This window comes from Cervus elaphus, chromosome 1 (assembly GCF_910594005.1).
Source record: "Cervus elaphus chromosome 1, mCerEla1.1, whole genome shotgun sequence".
In the NCBI taxonomy this organism is placed as follows: domain Eukaryota; kingdom Metazoa; phylum Chordata; class Mammalia; order Artiodactyla; family Cervidae; genus Cervus; species Cervus elaphus.
The window spans coordinates 58,409,590-58,428,931 of record NC_057815.1 but is presented as its reverse complement, the minus strand read 5'-3'; the positions used below and the strand labels follow the sequence as shown (position 1 = coordinate 58,428,931).

At 42.8% G+C, this 19,342-nt stretch overlaps 1 protein-coding gene across 2 annotated transcripts in view; it reads left to right on the top strand.

Moving 5' to 3' along the window:
• Positions 1-19,342, top strand: part of SYT9 (synaptotagmin 9) — a 203,494-nt gene that overhangs the window by 62,838 nt on the left and 121,314 nt on the right. For both annotated transcript variants that reach the window (XR_006341257.1, XM_043904198.1), the window contains exons 2-3: positions 4,627-4,978; positions 14,924-15,470. Coding sequence is in view for 1 of the 2 variants with exons in the window: in XM_043904198.1 (XP_043760133.1) it covers positions 4,627-4,978; positions 14,924-15,470 (899 nt within the window). In the remaining variant the exon portion in view is untranslated. The remainder of the gene's footprint in view (positions 1-4,626; positions 4,979-14,923; positions 15,471-19,342) is intronic.

Below are 19,342 nucleotides of genomic sequence, written 5' to 3'. Positions count from 1 at the left end.
TGGCTCTGCTGGGTTAGCCTCTTTCAAGTTGCTGATTTTGTCCTGTGATTCTGTTGTTGTCATCAGTTTACATGTTTTTCCCATCCTTTCACAGTTCAGCAGGGCAACTGCTGTTCCTTTTCATGTGATGTGTAGGTGCTCCAGCCATGTGTTCATTGGACAATAATATTTGTCATTCTAGAACAAGTCTTCAGGCTTGCAGGGATCCCTTGGAATCAGAGGTGTCCGGCTGGGATGTCTGCTGGGTCTCTGGGTGTCCCGGTACCTTGTGTCCAGGGCCCAGGGATGTTGCTGCAGTACTTCATGTCCTATGGCGAGGGCTAGTGGCCTGCAGAAGAGGGTTCTGACGGTCAGGCCTGATGGCATGCCACACCACTCTGCCTCTTCCCTGGAGGGGTGTTCTTCAGCAGCTCTGGGTACAGGCTGAGGCACAGTCCCCCCAACCAGCAGCACCTCTGAGGATCTGGATCCCAGCTGCATTACCTACCATGTGCCTCACTTCATCCTGGATCACCAGCTGGTTATTCTCTTGACTCTTGGACAGAAGGACCAATTACACTTTTCTGTTTTTCACAAGAATTGTCTTTAGAGTAATAACTTGTTGATGGTACTATTTACTTTTTTCAATTTTTATTATAAAATATATGTCAGTGCCAAAGAATATATATGTGTGTGTGTATGTGTGTATAATACATGTAGTTTAAAAATCAATAATAAAACAAATGGCCATGTACCTACCACCTTACTTAAGCAATAACTCCTTTTCTGAAAAAAGCTATTTTGTGGTTCTAAATGAAATCTTGCTCTTTCTTTCCTGAGGCGGATGGTATGTGTGGCCTTAGTGAGGCTGAAGCAGCTTTCTAGTACTTCTTTCTGAAAAAAGAGAGAAAAGTACAAGTAGAGTGTGTGAAGAGTACCCTGAGCTGTTTGCTATCGAGAAGTCCTGATGACTGCACTTAGTGGTTGGTGTGGCTGTCTAAGTCACTGTTGGTTTCTCCTGGTGCTCTCTGGCCCCTTGCTCACCTGTAGGGCACCTTTGTGCAAATGAGGAAAAGCCCCTCTTGCTGTTTGCCAGTTATTTTCTGTAGTACCTGGGATCCACAGACGTCTGTCAACAACTATGAATGTGACTAGTGGCTCCTGGAGCTTACGGGGCACACAGCCTTAACTCACGGTAGACATGGAGGTGACCACAGGGCTCTCTGGTGGGCTGCATCAAACGTATGGTGAATGTGTGCTATGTTTCAGGCACCGTTTAAATGCTTGGGATTCAGCCCTAAGAGGGACAGACAAAACCCCTGCTTTCATGGATCTCCCATTACTGGACTTGGGAGAAAGGTGGTTTGGGGGTACATGAGCTGAGAGTCAGCTAACAAGCTGGAACAGTTCTTGAGCTGAGTCAGGCCCTATGGTGACTAGCGGAAATAGATCTAGGATTTGCTCTATTTAGCATTTTGTCAATGCCAAGTAAACCCTGAGAGGCCATATTGTACCAAGCGGATGAGTTCAGAGCTCAAGTAGGATTCTGAATGCAGGGTGACCATAGGCCTAGACAATCCTGGGTAAAGTCTCTTGTCAATGTGATTATTGATTTCACCTCTTTTCCTTCCTAAAAATATCTTAGTCTTGGACAGTAAATTATATGATCACGTTTATTAGTCAACTTTTTGCTGTAGGGACAAACACAGTCAAAATCCTGGTGACTTAAATAAAACATCAACTGTTTAAGTTTTGCTCATGGATCTATGGATCGTTTTGCTGTCCTGCTCAGTCTGTGCATCAGGTTTAAATTTGCTCTTCATTCTGGACTCTGGGCCTGCACCACAAGTCTTCCATTGTGGCACCTAGGCTGAAACATCAGCTGCCTTCTTTTCCTGGCAGAAGGTGGGAGCCCAATAGTCCTCTGCTCCAAAGTGGCATGGGCCATATCTACACATACTTTATTGACCAGAGTAAGTCATGTGGCCAAGACCAATGTCAAGGGTTTGAGATTTATGCTCCATCGTTGGTGGCGGCACTGTGGTGTGGAAGAGTGAATCTTTGGTAAATGATAATATGTAATTATCACATCACACTTCTAACCTTACTGCCTTCCAGTGTATCCAGTCTCTGCCATCCTCCTAGTGGTGTGTGTGTCAGGTTGGTGCTGAAGTGATTAACATGATGCAGAGAAGGGGTTTTGCTTCTGTTTGGATTACAGAATGTATTAAAGGGTTTCACTGTGTTGTAGGGATTGTTTTCTTTTTAGATTTAGTTGGAGTTGGTAGAGGTTGATCTTTGCTGTGGCAGCCCGATTCACTGGGAGGGGTTTCCGCCTTCCCTACACCCCTAGTACTACCACCTATCATAGAAGTTTTCACCAACAAATTTTCCATCCTGCTGTGTGAGCTGTCAGAACCAAGTAGAGCCTCTGGCCAAACCACGTTCTCTCCCTCCTCATGTTGCGGCACCATGGTGTGTGATTTCTAGTGCCCTTGACTTTGCCCCCCCTCAACTGTCTTCCCTGTCCCCCATCCCTGCCTTTTTTGCTCTCCACCTGAGATTTTTTTATTTTTATTTTTCCCTCAGCATTTCTTCATTGTTGTTTTTTTGTTGTTCAGTCGCTCAGTCGTGTCCGACTCTTTGCAACCCTGTGGACTGCAGCATGCCAGGCTTCCCTGTCTTTCACTGGCTTGTGTTAAGTGTTCAGCCCTGATTGGTTTTTCGTTTAAAACAATCCCAGAAATTCCTCAGTGTTAGATAGAAAGTATCTGTCCTTGTTTTCCATAGTTATATAGTTTGCTTATCCTTATTCAGTGATATTTGAAGAGAAATGGGATAAGCAAAGATTTTGAGCTCAACTACCAGTGTTGAAACTGGAATCCCTGTGTTTCCAAACAGAGATATGATGTTGTTTCACCACAAGGGCAAAGATTGATTGGGAGGCATAGAGAAGATACATCAGATCCATCACCAGCCCTGGCAGCTGGCTTTCTGTCAAGGGCAATTTTTCATGAAGAAATCGCCGTATCATTTCATAAGAATGATCAAGTACCTTAAGAATCATATTGAAAAGTGCACAGACAGTAGGTGGTCAGCTTGATTCCTTAGGAAAGTGATGGGTTCACATGCATTCCTCAGCTGTCTCATGTCATGGATCATTGGCGTGCTGTGGATCGTTGACATTGTGACTGTTAGGTAACTGATTCCTAATTTTCCCCTTCACTAGAATAGGAGTCTATGAAGGTTAGAGTGTGTCTATCATGTTCTCCACTGTGTCTCCAAAGCCTGGCACAGTTCCCGGCATTAATGGACATTAAGAAAGCTTTGGCTGAAGCAATGCAAATATTAATGATGGGCAGTAAAGGCAGAACCTGGGAAGAATCTTTGGGGCCTCAGACTGTAACATAGCTCAGTAAGGGCAGGTAGGGGTATCCTTTAAGGAAGGAGTTTATAGCAGCACGGTGCCAGGAATGAGTTCAGGCTGATGCCTCAGCCTCTTCCTGGCTCTCCTATAGGGTGGGGTGGAAGCCTGGAGAGCGATGGGCTTTGTTCCAGGAGTCGGGCGCACACCCACTAGACACTGCACTGCCATGGACCGTGGCTGAGGCCGTGGGGCCATGCTGCGTGTAGCAGATGTTGTTGTTGCCCCCACCACCCCTCTCCTTTGGCACTTGAGCATCTGCCTACTGACCTAGGCCAGCCCTGCATTATTTGAAAGGTGGAAATTTTCTGGCCACAGAAACTTACTTTGCCACCCACATAGCAGATGCCCCTTGAGAGCTGCCCTCAAATCAATGACTGAAGGGGGTTGATTTTTATAAACAACCCAGGCCCCTGGGCTGTGGACCCTCTGCAGCAGTTTAATCTCTTTTCCTCCACTGTGGTAGCTGGCTTGACAAAGCTGCGCCCGCCCCCTCTTACTGGCTACTTTCTTACACCCCTGAATTACTTCCTTCTTCTAACTGGGTCACTTCCCTACTCCCCTACCTATGTTTTCTTCACCTTCTAAATAAACCTCTTGCTCTTGAATACTTGTCTCAGCTCTGCTACTGGGGAAACCCAAACTATGACTCTTGTCCCCTGGTCCTGGGGACCTGACCACCAGGTGGTGGGTATTCTTGAGGCTTGAGAGGACTTGAGCTGCAAAATGTAGCAATGACCCTTAAAAGCTCATGTCAAAAAGAAAGCACTGTAGTTTTCTCTTGTTTTAAAAAAGATGTTACTTAAATGACTCCTAAATTATATTGCTCTCTGAGATGACAGAGGAATTTTTAATGATAGTTGAAACCACTCTACTCCCAGAATATCAATGATTTTTATTGCTGAGGGGACAGGGTCTCAGTTGCCTTGCAGGGCATTCCTGGTCCCCTGAGCACACCCTGTCTCTTGCTATCGCAGGCTGTTTGTTTCTAAACATGCCTGCATGTTACATTCTCTGTGCTTGTGTCTGAGTCCTGATTGTCCCTGCCTCAGAATCAGCAGGGACATTCAGCATGCATCCCAGGTGATTCAGCAGCATCCCAGGCCTGGCCTTCTGCCGTCACTCCTGGGGGATGCATGAATGAGAGGGTTCTGCCCTCACCCTGCAGTAGGTGGGCACGGGAGGAGCAATCCCACTGACCTTTGATCTTTGCTTCTTTGCAGATATCTCAGTGAGCCTGCTGACCCTTGTAGTCACTGCCTGTGGCCTCGCTCTCTTTGGTGTGTCTCTCTTCGTGTCTTGGAAACTCTGCTGGGTTCCGTGGCGAGAACGAGGCCTGTTCTCTAGTAGCAAAGACAACAACCAGGAGCCTCTTAACTACACGGACACAGAGACCAATGAGCAGGAGAACAGTGAGGGCTTCCTAGACCCTCCCACCCCTTGTCCAGACTCCTCCATGAAGATCAGTCACACCTCCCCCGACATTCCCCTCTCAACCCAGACGGGGGACCAGGACAACTATGCCCATGGCATCCGCGTGCAACGCCAAATCACAGAGCCAACCTCATCAGCTCGGTCAGTACTGCCCCCTTCCTTTCTGGATGCAAGGCAAGCGCTGCCCTGCTTCCTTCTCTTGGCAGCAATGGCATTGATTTAGCCAAAGAGCCTGTAACCTTTCACATGTCCCTTTGGTATCAGAGACATGAATGTGGGAAAACTTGATGCTTCCTATACTCCAGTCAGGTTCCTGAGCACTGCTTAATCTCTCCTTAGCTCATATTAACAGTAGTTAACATTGCTAAGACTTTCATGTCAAGGACTGTCCAAGAATTTTATTTGTATTGTTTTTTCATTGCTCACAACTTTGTGTGAAACAGATCCTATGATCATTTTCATCTCACAGAAGAAGAAACTTAAGGAAATTAAGAAACAAAGTCATAAATTGGTAAGCACCTAGGACAGGGTTTGAACCCTGTTCAAACACCACCAGAGCCCAAGTTTTTACCCTCTCTTGCATGTTACTCTTGCAGTGCTATGAAATTGATTCCCTGTACCTCTAGCCTAGCCCAGCTGTCACACACAGGGTCTCCATAGAGTCCACACGGTGGCTGGAGGTCTTTGTCCGTCTCCAGGCTTTTCAAGGACTACAGAGTACCCAGGCCTAGTGTCACTGTCTTTCCACGGGCTGGATCTTCGTGCTTTTGCATTGTAGAGAAATAATACCGTGCAGCGATAAAAAGCAAGGGCTCTTTGGTCCAGTGAACTAGCTTTACCTCCAAATGTGATATTGGACAGATTATTTAACCTTCATCTGTTTCTGTTTCCTCTTGTGTAAGAGGAACAGTGATAGGTGGTTTTGAGAATGGGATGATGACATGCACATCACATGCCTTGCACAGACCTGCACCTAGTGGCTGCTGCACACACCGTGAGCTGCTGTTTTGTTTTTGGTGATGCTGTCATTATCATCATCATCACCGAGACCTGCCTCTACCAGGACTCTGATGCATAAAGATAGCTTTGAGGCTAAGCAGCCAATTCTGAATCACTGTATATAAAAATTCACTCTCAATAAGGCTTCAGGAAAAGAGACTAAGAAAGCAACTTTCTTTAAAATGAAAATATTTGCTTGAGTGATAGTTGGAGGAATAGCATGTGCTGTTATTTGAAAAGTACAAGCACAGTTTGCAGTTATTTTTTTAAAAATCTTTTTTATTTGTCCTCTAGAAGCAGAAATAAGATTTTACCCTTTTTATGTTAATCAAGTTTATCCTAGAGGCTCTGCTCATTCACATTAAGTGGGATAGAATATGACAGTTTGTAATTTAATTTTTTCCAAAACCTATTTTAGCATCATTTCCAATTCTGAATCAAAGAACTTTATCTAAAATATTCCTCTGTGAGGAAACGGATGGTTGTTTGCCATTTGGTTTAGAAGAAATCTTCAGATTTTACCATTAGGGCTTCTCTTCAGATTTAAGACTGAAATATAACTAGAGCTCTGTCTGATGCTGCCGTGGAGTTTGTGCATTGGTGCAGACTCATAATAAAATCCTCTCAGTGCTTCAGTAAGTAGGGCCTTCAGATGGAGTCTCCACTGAAATTGTCTCCTGTTTGGTTTTACTCTGCATGTTCATTTTTCTGATCTGGGTTCCATCACTATGGTGTAACAGTACTGTGTTTTTATTAGATGAAAGGTCCGAGGGCTCTGCCATAATTCTAGAGAATTGATAGCAATCATATCACTATAATTATTAGGGTTTATTCTAGAAAATATGTATGTAACCTGCATATCAAAAAATAGATTCCATTTAAAACTAAAAACTGTAGATCTCTTTACCACTGACCTATAGACACTGGGTAGAAGGAAAACAAAAATAAAGAGCAAGGGAAGGAATTACTGCATTTACATTTTGATGTATTTTAGTTTTGAAGTCATGCAATTAAATTCTCTCTTCTGATGTCTAAAGTTATTTAGTAATATCTAAGTCCCATATGACAACTAAACTCTTTCCAGCTGTATTTGACCTAATACTAATGATAATTTGCATCATTTTGCATTTCAAACATTCTTGTCTAAATTACTGCTGACCTGATTCTATGGGTTATGTCTGGAAATGCGTATCTTTGACTCATGGTCTTACCATAATGAGAAGGATGTGGTCTTATAATTCTTTAGAGTTGTGCTATAAACACACACACACACACAAAGCCTTTTTACTGACAGTGTGGGGAAAATGAATGAAATTTCCTTGATACTCCAGAACATTTTTAACATCCTTTTTTAAGTAGCATTTTTCATTCCATACTTGCAGTGGGTGGGGAAGTTACTCTTGCTGAGATGGGTCTAAACAATTTGCATTGCTAGTTATTATTTCTACTCCCTTCTCTCTCATTATGATCCTTACTTTCTCACTGCTGTCTCTTTCTTACTGCTTCCCTCCTGCAGCTGTTCACCATTTGTCCCAAAGTTCCCTGGGCACATGCTCAGCTCAGAACATGCAACGCTTGGACTCCCAGTTAAGGCCTCCCCAGTTGTCACAGAGACTGGCAAGCTTCTGCCATGGCATTTGCTTTGGAAATCCTGCTGTCACCTGGCGCCTTCAGCTTAGATATATATGGCTCCCACCACTGCCTTTGGGTACATCCTAACAATGAATTTTGCTGCATCTTCTAAGAATATTTCTGGTCAGGATGACTTTTGGTTGTTGTTCCAAGAGCAGGCATGTTTGCCTTCTGTTTCTGGTTGGCTCAGTTACTGTTAGACCCTCCAAAATTCCTGCTAATTCCTTTCAATTTGGATGAAATCCCTTTTGTATAATGACCTAATATCCTGGGAAAGTGGATTTTTTTTTTAGACCTTTTCAGTACCAGAACATTTTAAAGGTCTCTACTCCAAATATATGAAAATCCCTGAGTCCTCAAAATAGAAGGATCCTTGAAAAACCATCTAACCCATTTCCTGATTCATGACCCAAGCTGAAAGTCCAATCTGTTTTAAGTCTTCTCAAATTTCTTTTATAACACTTTGGTTTTATAAAAATTTCAATTTCCACACCACAGACTTCTTATCAGGTCTGTTAAGGCCCTGTGTCGTACTGCTACAGTCTCCTGCTACCAGCTATAAGCCTCACCTCCAGGCAGGGCCACCATGTGGCACAACCCCAGAGGATACCACTAGCCTGGACTCAGTTAAGAGACCCTACCCGAAAAAGCTCATCACATTTCATCTCCATCTACACTAGCTTCTCTCTTGCTTTCTTCAGTATACCTGCCATTTCCTGCCCTGGGACCTTCGTAAATGCTATCCTATCAGCCTGGAATGCTTCTCCATTTTCTTTACCATGCCAGGCTCCTTTGCAGCCTTAATGTTCCACCTTAGATGTCACCTCCTCAGAAGTTTCCCTGAATGAATGAAAGTTGCTCAGTTGTGTCCGACTCTTTGCAACTCCATGGTCTATGCATGAAATTCTCCAGGCAAGAATACTGGAGTAGGTTGTCATTCCCCTCTCCAGGGGATCTTCCTGACCCAGGGATCAAACCCAAGTCTTCTGCATTGCAGGCAGATTCTTTACCATCTGAGCTACAGGGAGTTCCCTGACCACCTGTCTGAACTACGTATTCTTTCCTCCACTTCTTCCCACTCTTTATTCTCCTACAAGTTGCCTTACTTTCACTTCCTCACAGGATTAAAATCTATTTCTAACTATGCAATTGTTTGTTTATTATCTATATCCCACTCTAGACTATGAATTCGGTGAGTTCAAAGACGAGATCTGCTTTGCATCTCCTTATGTAGGTCAGGAAGCAACAATTAGAATTGGATATGGAGCAACAGACTGGTTCCAAATCAGGAAAGGAGTACATCAAGGCTGTACATTGTCATGCTGCTTATTTAACTTATATGCAGAGTACATCATGAGTAACGCTGGGCTGGATGAAGCACAAGCTGGAATCAAGATTTCCAGGAGAAACATCAATAACCTTGGATATGCAGATGATACCACCCTTATGGCAGAAAATGAAGAAGAACTAAAGAGCCTCTTGATGAAAGTGCAAGAGGAGAGTGAAAAAGTTGGTTTAAAACTCAACATTCAGAAAACTAAGATCATGGCATCAGGTCCCATCACTTCATGGTAAATAGATGGGAAACAATGGAAACAATGACAGACTTTATTTTGGGGGGCTCCAAAATCACTGTAGATGGTAACTGCAGCCATGAAATTAAAAGACGCTTGCTCCTTGGAAGAAAAGTTATGACCAACCTAGACAGCATATTAAAAAGCAGAGACATTACTTTGTCAACTAAAGTCTGTCTAGTTAAAGCTGTGGTTTTTCCAGTAGTCACGTATGGATGTGAGTTGGATTATAAAGAAGGCTGAGAGCTGAAGAATTGATGCTTTTGAACTGTGGTGTTGAAGAAGACTCTTGAGAGTCCCTTGGACTGCAAGGAGATCCATCCAGTCCATCCCAGAGGAAATCAGCCCTAAATGTTCATTGGAAGGACTGATGCTAAAGCTGAAACTTCAATACTTTGGCCACCTGATGCGAAGAACCGACTCAATGCTGGGAAAGATTGAAGTCGGAAGGAGAAGGGGACGACAGAGGATGAGATTTTTGTTTGGATGGCATCACTTACTTAATGGACATGAGCTTGAGTAAACTCCAGGAGTTGGTGATGGACAGGGAGGCCTGGCATGCTGCAGTCCATGTCACAAAGAGTCGGACATGACTGAGCGACTGAACTGATGTACCTAACACCTAGTGCAGCCTCTCACACATAGTGGAATTTTTCATGAATGACTGACAAAGTGCATTCATCAATATCAGGCCATTTTTCTTGTGTTCTGATGACAAAGCACTAAAAGTATAAACCGAGTGGAGCCTGTAATGATATGAAACCAATGGAAGGTGACTTGTCCCAGGTCTCACATTCATTCAGAGCCTTACTTTTGAATTTGTCAAAAAGTAAGTTCAGAGACTTTTGAACTTGTCTCTGAACTAAGTAATCTGTAGAGTCACAGAAATACTCTGGCAAAATTGAAAGAAGACAATTTGAATCCTCTAAATGTCATTATTGGCCACAACTCCATTAAGCCGTACGTTAGGATTAAATGTAATTACTCCAGGTGTAGCACAGGTTTATTAAGCTATATATATATTTTTTTTATGTTGAGAACATTGATTAGATGTAAACATTTAAAACATAATGTTTTGAATTAGTCTTTTAGTTATGTGTTCAGATTTTAATAAACTGACATCTTCAAAAATAAAAGTTGCCTAGACCTCTCTCAACTTCCATGAGACCCTGAAATGAGATATAAATGTGTGTTTTCTCTACTGGGATAATTATCAGGAACTATTATGTCCATGGCGTGTATGTATTTACTCTAGACACGCGAACAATTTAGAGAACATGTTGGTGGACATAGGCTCATTTTAGTAACAGAATAAAATATTTGAAGGTGACACCAAGGTTTCAGCCTTTTTAACTTGGCTGAGGGTGGGGGGAGCGAGACAGGCTTCATGTATGCAGCCTTGAGCCCACATCTCCACCCTCCAAGGCCAGATACCTGCATCTCCCTTATCTCACTCACTCTGTAAGCCTCTGAATCCCATTTCCTCCTGCCGTTGTAGTCAGTTAACTGTGTCTGTTTGTCTACTACTCCCCCTTCTTCTGTGTCCATTTGTGATTCAGAGCAACCCAACCCTCCTCTCTCCTTCACAAGGGAAGATTCCAGGAAGGTCAGTTTTCTGTTCCCAAATTGTCTTGATTTGAACTTTGTAAAGAAACCCATGATGGTTCTGAAGTCACTATTTGCTTCTTTCTTTCCTGTCTTTGGACCCCAAAGCCTTAAAACAGTAGTATCCCAAACCAGGGAAGGGATAAGCCAAGTGTCCTCTCTGAGGTGTGGTCCCTGAGATGAGGGAGGGTGAAAGAGTATACTCTTGTCTGTGGTTGCATGGGAAACCCAGCAATGGGAGGGAAATTCTGAACTCTGGTTCTTAACACAAAACCTGGAATGGAATATGTGGGCATGTGTGAGGGGAAAGCTGCTGGGGCAGAAGAGCTGAAGGTCCCATCGTGCTGAAGAGCTGGGCCCCAAGAGGAAAACTTAATTTCCCCATTGAAGTCTAGAGCATCAGCAGGGAGGCTGAGAAGTGGGAGGCCATGTCAAGTAGGCAGGCTCAGCTCAAGTACAGACTCCAAGTACCTGACAGTTTCCCAAGTCAGAGGCCTTTCTTTATCCCTCTCCCTAACATGCAGTCAGTTCTTATCCCCTCTGCCCTGATGTACGTTAGTGTACAACTCTCTCTTCACTCCTGGCCAGGCATTTCCTGAAAGGCAGTAACAAGGCTTTGCCTCTCTCTCCCTTCATCCCTACCTGACCTCTTACTTCGCACATTCAAATTTGTTGAACTGTAGTATAATGTCCTCTTTCTTAAGATCCAGTGGACACTACAATATTGTAAAGTAATTAGCCTCCAACTAATAAAAATAAATGGAAAATAAAAAAAATCCAGCTGAGGTGGCTGGCTTTTTGGGTGACTGAGACTTTATTTGGAGACTCAGAGTGGGGTGCTGGAACTGGTTAATTCAAATTTGATGGAAGGAAAGGGGGGATCCTTTTATGTGTAGGCACCTACCTACCTATCCTTACCCTTGGCTCATATCAGCACAGGCTCACATTCCTTCAGACCTGAAAGTGTGTTTTTGAACTTGTTGTGGGAAATCAGCTTTGCAGATTTGGTTGGTCAACTTGGAAACTGCGCTTTCTCCAGGCTCAGCCACCAGTCTTCTGGCTCAGGTCTGGGACAGCCAAATCCAATGGTGACGTCCTCTTCGTTGCCTGTGTCACAACAGGAAAATAGCTTCTGCCCAACTTGAGTGGGGCAAGAGGTGGAGGAAGCTGAGAGCTCCAGCCCTGGGGCCAGCTCCTCTCAGTCAACATTAGGGTGACTTATTTACCGAAGACACCATTTCTCAGCTTTCCTTCTTGGCCACCCTCATTGGGGCCCATCTTTCCTTCCATTCATTGTGCATATTAAGTGCTGAAAACATCAAAATACAGGACTCCCCAGACCTACTCAGAGGACTGTCTGCTTCAGACACACATCCCTCCTTGCTACACTCATTCTGCATCCCTAGGTGGAATTCCAGATCCTCACCCTGGGGAGGGGGCTCTACTTTACTGTGGTCCACCTCCACTGACTGTTTCAGACCCTTCATCTCGAGGGGAGCTCAGGTCACGACATTCTGCTCTTTATCTTTACTCTTTTCTGCTTTTGATTTGCTTTTTCCTCCTGCCTCTGTTTAAGTAGCCCATGGAAACTGTGGAATATTGATTTTCCAGTTCCTCCACCTCATCTTCTCCTTTGTGTCCCTGGGGGAAGCCTCCCTGCTCTCCTTTCTAGCTGCCGACTTTAGGCAGCAGGGTGATGGGTTACCCTGGTTCTCTGGCTGCTCTGAGCTTTGCTGGTCCATGCCCCAACTCCAGTCACCACTCACTCTTTCCTGAGGGAAATTGGAAGTGAAAGAAAGCCCCAGGGAGTGAGCACTGTCATGGCCTGTTACAGTCTTTGCCATCTGCTTTAAGCCACTTCCTTACAGTTGGATTCAGCTGGTTTCCCAATAGTATGTGTGATCCTGAATAGGAGGGAAAAGGTTGAGACTGAAACTAGTTGCGTAAAATATTTGGGTAGACAGTAGTATTCATACCTGTGCTTGATTTTTAAAAAGAATCTTCAGCTCTCTTGGAATTTGGAATGAAGTCCTCCTGTGCAGTTGGATTCTGAGGTAATGGGCTCCTACTTTGGTCTTTGAAGTACAAATCTCTGCATAATACCTTCCTTCCCTAGCCCATCCCCTCCACCCCCTGGCAGTCCATTCTGGTTAGAAGAGCAGAACACGTAGGATTTATTTCTCTCCAGATTTCATGTCTAAGAAAATGTGAGAGTAAAACAGAATATGTTCCATTGCCAAGCAGCCAAGTTCATATATTTTAAATTAAAATGTACATGGCAGGTTTAGTCTTGCAGATGAGAGATAAGACAAAATGCTGCTGTGAGGAGTCCAAAGCCATGACTCAAAAACCTCACAGTTAAGTTGTTAGGCACAGAGAGTCTGCTCAGGCAACCACCTCAGGAGAAAAGTGGCAGCAGGGTTGCGCTGGTGTAGACACAGGACCCATGTTCCATCATAGACTTTGGTGCCAAGATGGCACATCTAGTAGGTCTTGAAGATGCACTTTTAGTGTTTAAACTGCACCACTGACTAACTGAAGAGCGCCCAGAATTGCCCATCATAGGTGGTAACTGACTCCAGACTCAAGCAGGGCCCTTGTTTGAAACCAGCTTGTAGAGAAAAATCACCAGCAGAGGAAACCAAAGCTGGTTCCAGCCACTTATGACCCTTGCATAGAGATTGAGGCTTGCTGCTCCCTGGGAGCCTTTCTGCCCAGAAATCCCAGGAGAGCAGGATTAAAACTCTGTAGTCTAGCACTGCAAAGGTTCAACATCTAGACAGGGACTGACCTGGGTGGTAGCACAGAGAGCTTTATCATTGTTCCCCCGACTCTCCCCTTCCTTCCTTGAAAAATCAAAAGATACAGAGGAAACTTAAGATGGTGAGTGGATTTCTTTGTAAGAAATTAAAATTCCACAAGAGAAGCATTCAGGCCACACGGTTTTTGCACATGTGGGAATGTGTATGGCTGAGTGTAGACTGTTGGCTGTGACAGGTGCAAGTGACAGCTCTGTGATTGTGCTTTTGTTGTATCGTGTGAGTGATTAGTAATCAGGAGGGTATTTTAGGATGAAGAGAAATGTTTAGCATCATAGCATCTGTATGACAAGGGAGAATAATTTCAAGTATACTTCAGGGCCTATTAATCCCGTATTTGCACCTTCATTTCATAAAGTAGTCTTAAGAAAGGAAAAGAAGGCAAATTCCAATGCTTACTCTGTCTCTTCAACTATTTATTTACTAACCTCTCGGAGACAGTTTGACTGTTCCCCTTTCACCTTCTGGTGGAGAGGAGCTATTTTAATTAAGGTGATTGAGAGACAAAATACAATATAATAGCTATGAACTAAAATGAACAAAACTAACCCTGAAGACAACTTTCTGTGTAATGACTACTCTCAGTTTGTGAGGACCCATACATATGGCAAAGAGATTTTCAGGAAAACTTTTGACTCAAGCCAGCAAACTTATAGGGTGAAGTATAGATTCTGATAGCAAAGATTTAATTTGTAATACCAGTGTCCAACCTTCTCTAACTGAATCCATATATAGATTTATAATAGCTTACCTTTAATTTTTATGTCTTATAAAAATTATAGTGTTTATTATAGAAATAAAACCCTCCCACCTCATCACTTATCACCCACGTGGTACAATGGAAGCAGTCATGGAGCTGGCACTTGTATCTTTGAGAGTCAACAGAATCCCCTACAAACAGATTGCATCCTGTCACATACATTTCCAGAAGAGCAAAGACTATGTTCTTGTGATGAAATGATTTGATTTATCCCATAAGAATGTGAATCCTTAGTAGGCTAAAAACCAGTGCCAGGAAATTCTATATAATTTAGAAAAATATCCATTCTTTTTAAGATACCACATAGCTAACTATTTCAGTTTCAGGACCATACTATATATTAAGGAGAATAATTTTATTTTCTAAACCAGTTTGTACAAATCTTTACCTCCCACCAGCTGAATAAGCTTCTCTAATGTCATATTAGACAGTTTAGAAAGTGCATTAAACCCTCCAAGCTCCAAGGTCACATGTTAGTAAGATCACTTCCAGATGCCCAGGCCTCAGTTTTGAGCTTCAAGCCTTGGGGAACAGCTTACTCACATTGATAAGCACTTTGAATTTAGATTAAAAAAAATGCCTACAGATCTAAACTTTTAATAGTATGTAGCAGTCTACCTACATCCCAGGCACAGGTTTGTGAAAGACCCAGAGCTAATGAGGTTATAACTTTGTTCTCTCTTGCTCTTCATTCAAGGCACAATTCAATCCGAAGACAACTCAACCTATCAAACCCAGACTTCAATATCCAACAACTTCAAAAACAGGAACAGTTGACTGGCATTGGACGAATTAAACCGGAGTTATATAAGCAGAGGTCATTGGATAACGATGACGGGAGAAGGAGTAACAGTAAATCCTGTGGGAAACTGAACTTCATTTTAAAATATGACTGTGACTTAGAGCAGCTCATAGTGAAGATCCACAAAGCTGTCAACTTGCCCGCCAAGGACTTTTCTGGGACTTCAGATCCTTACGTCAAGATCTATTTGCTTCCTGATCGGAAGACAAAACACCAGACTAAAGTTCACAGAAAGACCCTGAACCCGGTGTTTGATGAAGTGTTTTTATTTCCAGTTCCCTACAATGACCTTGCAGCCAGGAAGCTTCACTTCTCTGTCTATGACTTTGACAGGTTCTCTCGCCATGACTTAATTGGCCAAGTGGTGGTGGATCACTTCTTAGACTTGGCTGATTTTCCCAGGGAGTGCATCCTCTGGAAGGATATCGAATATGTCACCAACGTGAGTAACATTTCTTCATTTTGGTTGAGGGTGGGGAGGGGGAAGCTTCTCGGTCAGTATGCAAACAGATTACTTATACCTTATTTTATTTGAGGGGTAGAATACAAAATTTATCTCACTGTACTTAAAGCTATTACTTAAAAAAAAAAAAAAGCTATTACTTCAAATCTCCTTCTTCAGTTAAGTTTAGTCGCTCAGTCATGTCCATTTCTTTGCGACCCCATTGACTGCAGCATGCCAGACTTCCCTATCCTTCACCAGCTCCTGGAGCTTGCTCAAAATCATGTCCATTGAGTTGGTGATGCCATCCAACCATCCCATCCTCTGTTGTCCCCTTCTTCCTCCTGCCTTCAATCTTTCCCAGAATCAGGGCCTTTTCTAATGAGTCAGTTCTCATCAGGTGGCCAAAGTTTCAGAGTTTCAGCTTCAGCATCAGTCCTTCTGATGAGTATTCAGGACTGATTTCCTTTATGACTGACTGGATTGATCTCCTTGCAGTCCAAGGGACTCTCAAGAGTCTTCTCCAATACTATAGTTCAAAAGCATCAATTCTGCTCTCAGCTTTCTTTATGGTCCAACTCTTATATCCATACACAACTACTGGAAAAGCCATAGCTTTGACTAGATGGATCTTTGTTGACAAAGTAATGTCTCTGCTTTTTAAGTATGCTGTCTAGGTTGGTCATAACTTTTCTTCCAAGGAGCGTCTTTTAATTTCACACCTGCAGTCACCATCTGCAGTGATTTTGGAGCCCAAGAAAATAAAGTCTGTCACTCTTTCCATTGTTTCCCCATCTATTTGCCATTAAGGGATGGGACCAGATGCCATGATCTTAGTTTTTTGAATATTGAGTTTTAAGCCAACTTTTTCACGCTCCTCTTTCACTTTCATCAAGAGGCTCTTTAGTTCTTTGCTTTTTGCCATAAGGGTTGTGTCATTTGCATATCTGAGGTTATCGATATTTCTCCTGGCAGTCTTGATTCTAGCTTGTGCTTTATCCAGCCCAGCATTTCTCATGCTGTCCTCTGCATATAAGTTAAATAAGCAGGGTGACAGTACACAGCCTTGACATACTCCTTTCCCAATTTTGAACCAGTCCGTTGTTCATGTCTAGTTCTAACTGTTGCTTCCTGACCTGCATGCAGGTTTCTCAGGAGACAGGTAAGGTGGTCTGGTATTCCCATCTCTTTAAGAATTTTACACAGTTTGTTGTGATCCACACAGTCCAAGGTTTTAGCCTAGTCAATGAAGCAGAGGTAGATGTTTTTCTGGAAACCTCCTTGTACCTTTCCAAAAACAAACCTTTCACAGTACTCATTTTGTGGTTTCTAAGAATTACTCATGAAAGCAGTATTGAAAAGTAACATTCTGTCTTTTCTACTTCCTAGTTCTAAGTGATTCCCTAATAGACATTAGATATTATCTGCCCTCCTTACCTCATTTTCTTTAGAACTTTCTTAGGTTTGTTTGTGTTAAATGGATCCTGGCATCCTGTTAGCTGTTATCTGTAGCTGAGGGCACGTTGCCTGACTCTGAGAGCATTAAGCCCTTGCCATGTTCTCAGGTCGGCTCAGGAGCATTTCTCATGATCATCACATCTTCAGCTTTAATCCCAGAAGTGAGAATGATGGAGAAGAGTTGGCACCACATTTTTAAATACAGAATCAAAGTTGCAAGGAGGTCTGTTTGAAAAGATCTACTGCTATTGGCAAAACTAATCTGTACAAGTTCAAATCCTTTTTAGAGCCCAGGAGAGAGGGCAGAAGTACTATGTATTATTGCCTTATATCCATTTTTACATCTAGACATGAGATCACAGTGGTAGTATTTTCACTCAATTTGCATCTATTTCACTATCCTGCAGAGGGGTACTGACACTCCTGAAATAGAAAGGAAAATTGTGCTATCTAAGGGGACTCTGATGTTTTAAGACCACTCATGTCTTTTCCCTGTGCAAATTCGCTCAGGTAACTTTGTTAGCTCATCTTCTGAAGGGAATATCATTCTCTTTCTCTACCTTGGCATCCAAGACAGCAAGCACCATAATCCTTATGCACTTGGATAATGATCTAGCTAGAGTTTGGAGCCCATTTAGTGAAAGACTCACTCCACTCAAGAAGAGAACACACAAAATCTCTGCCCAGTGACCCAATACCCACACTGATACTCTGTCATCTCAGCCACTTTTGTCAACTGGGGACTCATGTTCCAAGGGACACCTTCTCTTCATGTGCTGTGTGATAGCAGGCCAACTTTGTCCTGCTACTCAAATAAGCAAAGTGAAGCATGGAGTTTTGCTGGCCTTCATGATGAGGAAAGAAAAGAAGGAACTGGAGAAGGAACAGAGAACATCAGATGATGAAATTAAGGTGACTAGGGAGACTGGGGAAGGAACACACCTCTTAAAACTTGAAAGGTTGTGATATTTGTAAACCTCAAAATGGTTGCTATAGGTGGCAAGGGTTGTATCCTAAATCCCAACTGGCAAAATCAGAAGGCAGTGCTAGAAACTTTAAAAAAAAAAAAAAAAAAAAAAGAGGGCAGTGGGGGCAGGCTGCTGATACTAAGCAACGAATGGCTCAAGAATTAACCGTCTCACTGGAGTTCTTATCAAATCACCTTGTGTGTAAGCTAAGACACTTCTGGCCAACAGTGATGAGCCTTGGTACAGAGACATTGGTCACGTCATCTAGTGTGACATCTTTTTTTAATTTTTTGACTAGTGGATTCTAGGATTCTATGAAATAACTGGAGTGGTTATTAGATATCTCATCAGGGATCCTGCTGTGAGTTGCCTTCTAGAGATTTTGTGGGAAGAGTAACACTTGAGTGCACAGTGGCTGATAAAAATCTGCATAAACTGATCCCTGGTGGGCAGGACTCCTCAAGCAGTTTCCCATGGGGGGAAAATATAGAATGGAGGCCTGCAGAGGCCTTTGGGCCCTGAGATCACTGCCATTGTCACACTTTGCCATGACTGTGGTGGGAGGCTCCACTGATGGAGAATCCTGAGCTTCCATAGAGTTGAGGAGAATGTGAAATTATTTATCAAGGAGGCAAACCATTAAGGCTAAAGGCCTTGAAGCTCTCAGTTGTTTCCTCAGGCCAACAATAAATATTCTGAGTGTTGATGGCATTTGGAAGGCCAGCAGGAGAAAGGACGTCCTAAGAAAGGAATTACAGGTTGTTTCATAATCTACCATTTAAAAAATTTTTGTTTGGAAAATTACAATTTGGGGCTGTTTTAACTGTGCTTTTTAAAATGTGACTTTGTACAAAGACTGATAAGGAAAGTCTGAGATTTACCAAGGTTTCATATTTATAATACACATGTATGCCACACAGTATACACACTATACATGTACAGACTAGTGAGGGAATAATGAGAAGAACAGGCACCACCCACCCCTCAGCTGAAGACCAGACCACCAGCAAGTCCTGATGATGACCTCTGGGTTGTCCTCCCCCATCACATTCTTTTAGCCCATTCCTGCCAAGAGGAAACCACTATCCTGAATTTTATTTGTAAGATAATATATTCTTCAGTTTTGTCTGTTTCTGCTTTTCATAGCTCTTCTTTGCCCTTTTTTTCAGTCCACATTGATCGTGACATTTAGCAGTAGAGATGAATGGAGCCATGGTTCATTTATTTTCATTACTATGTAAATTTTCATTGTGTTATATACATTAATTAGCTCTCTTGTATTGATGATATTTGGGTTGTGATTAGTTTTTTTATGGTTCTGAATAATACCACAGAGAACATATTTTGTGCACGTCTCCTGGTTCACACATGCATTAATTTCTCTAGGAAGTAGCCCTGATAGAGGAAATGTACACATGCGTCCAAATTTTCTAGGCAGTGCCAAGT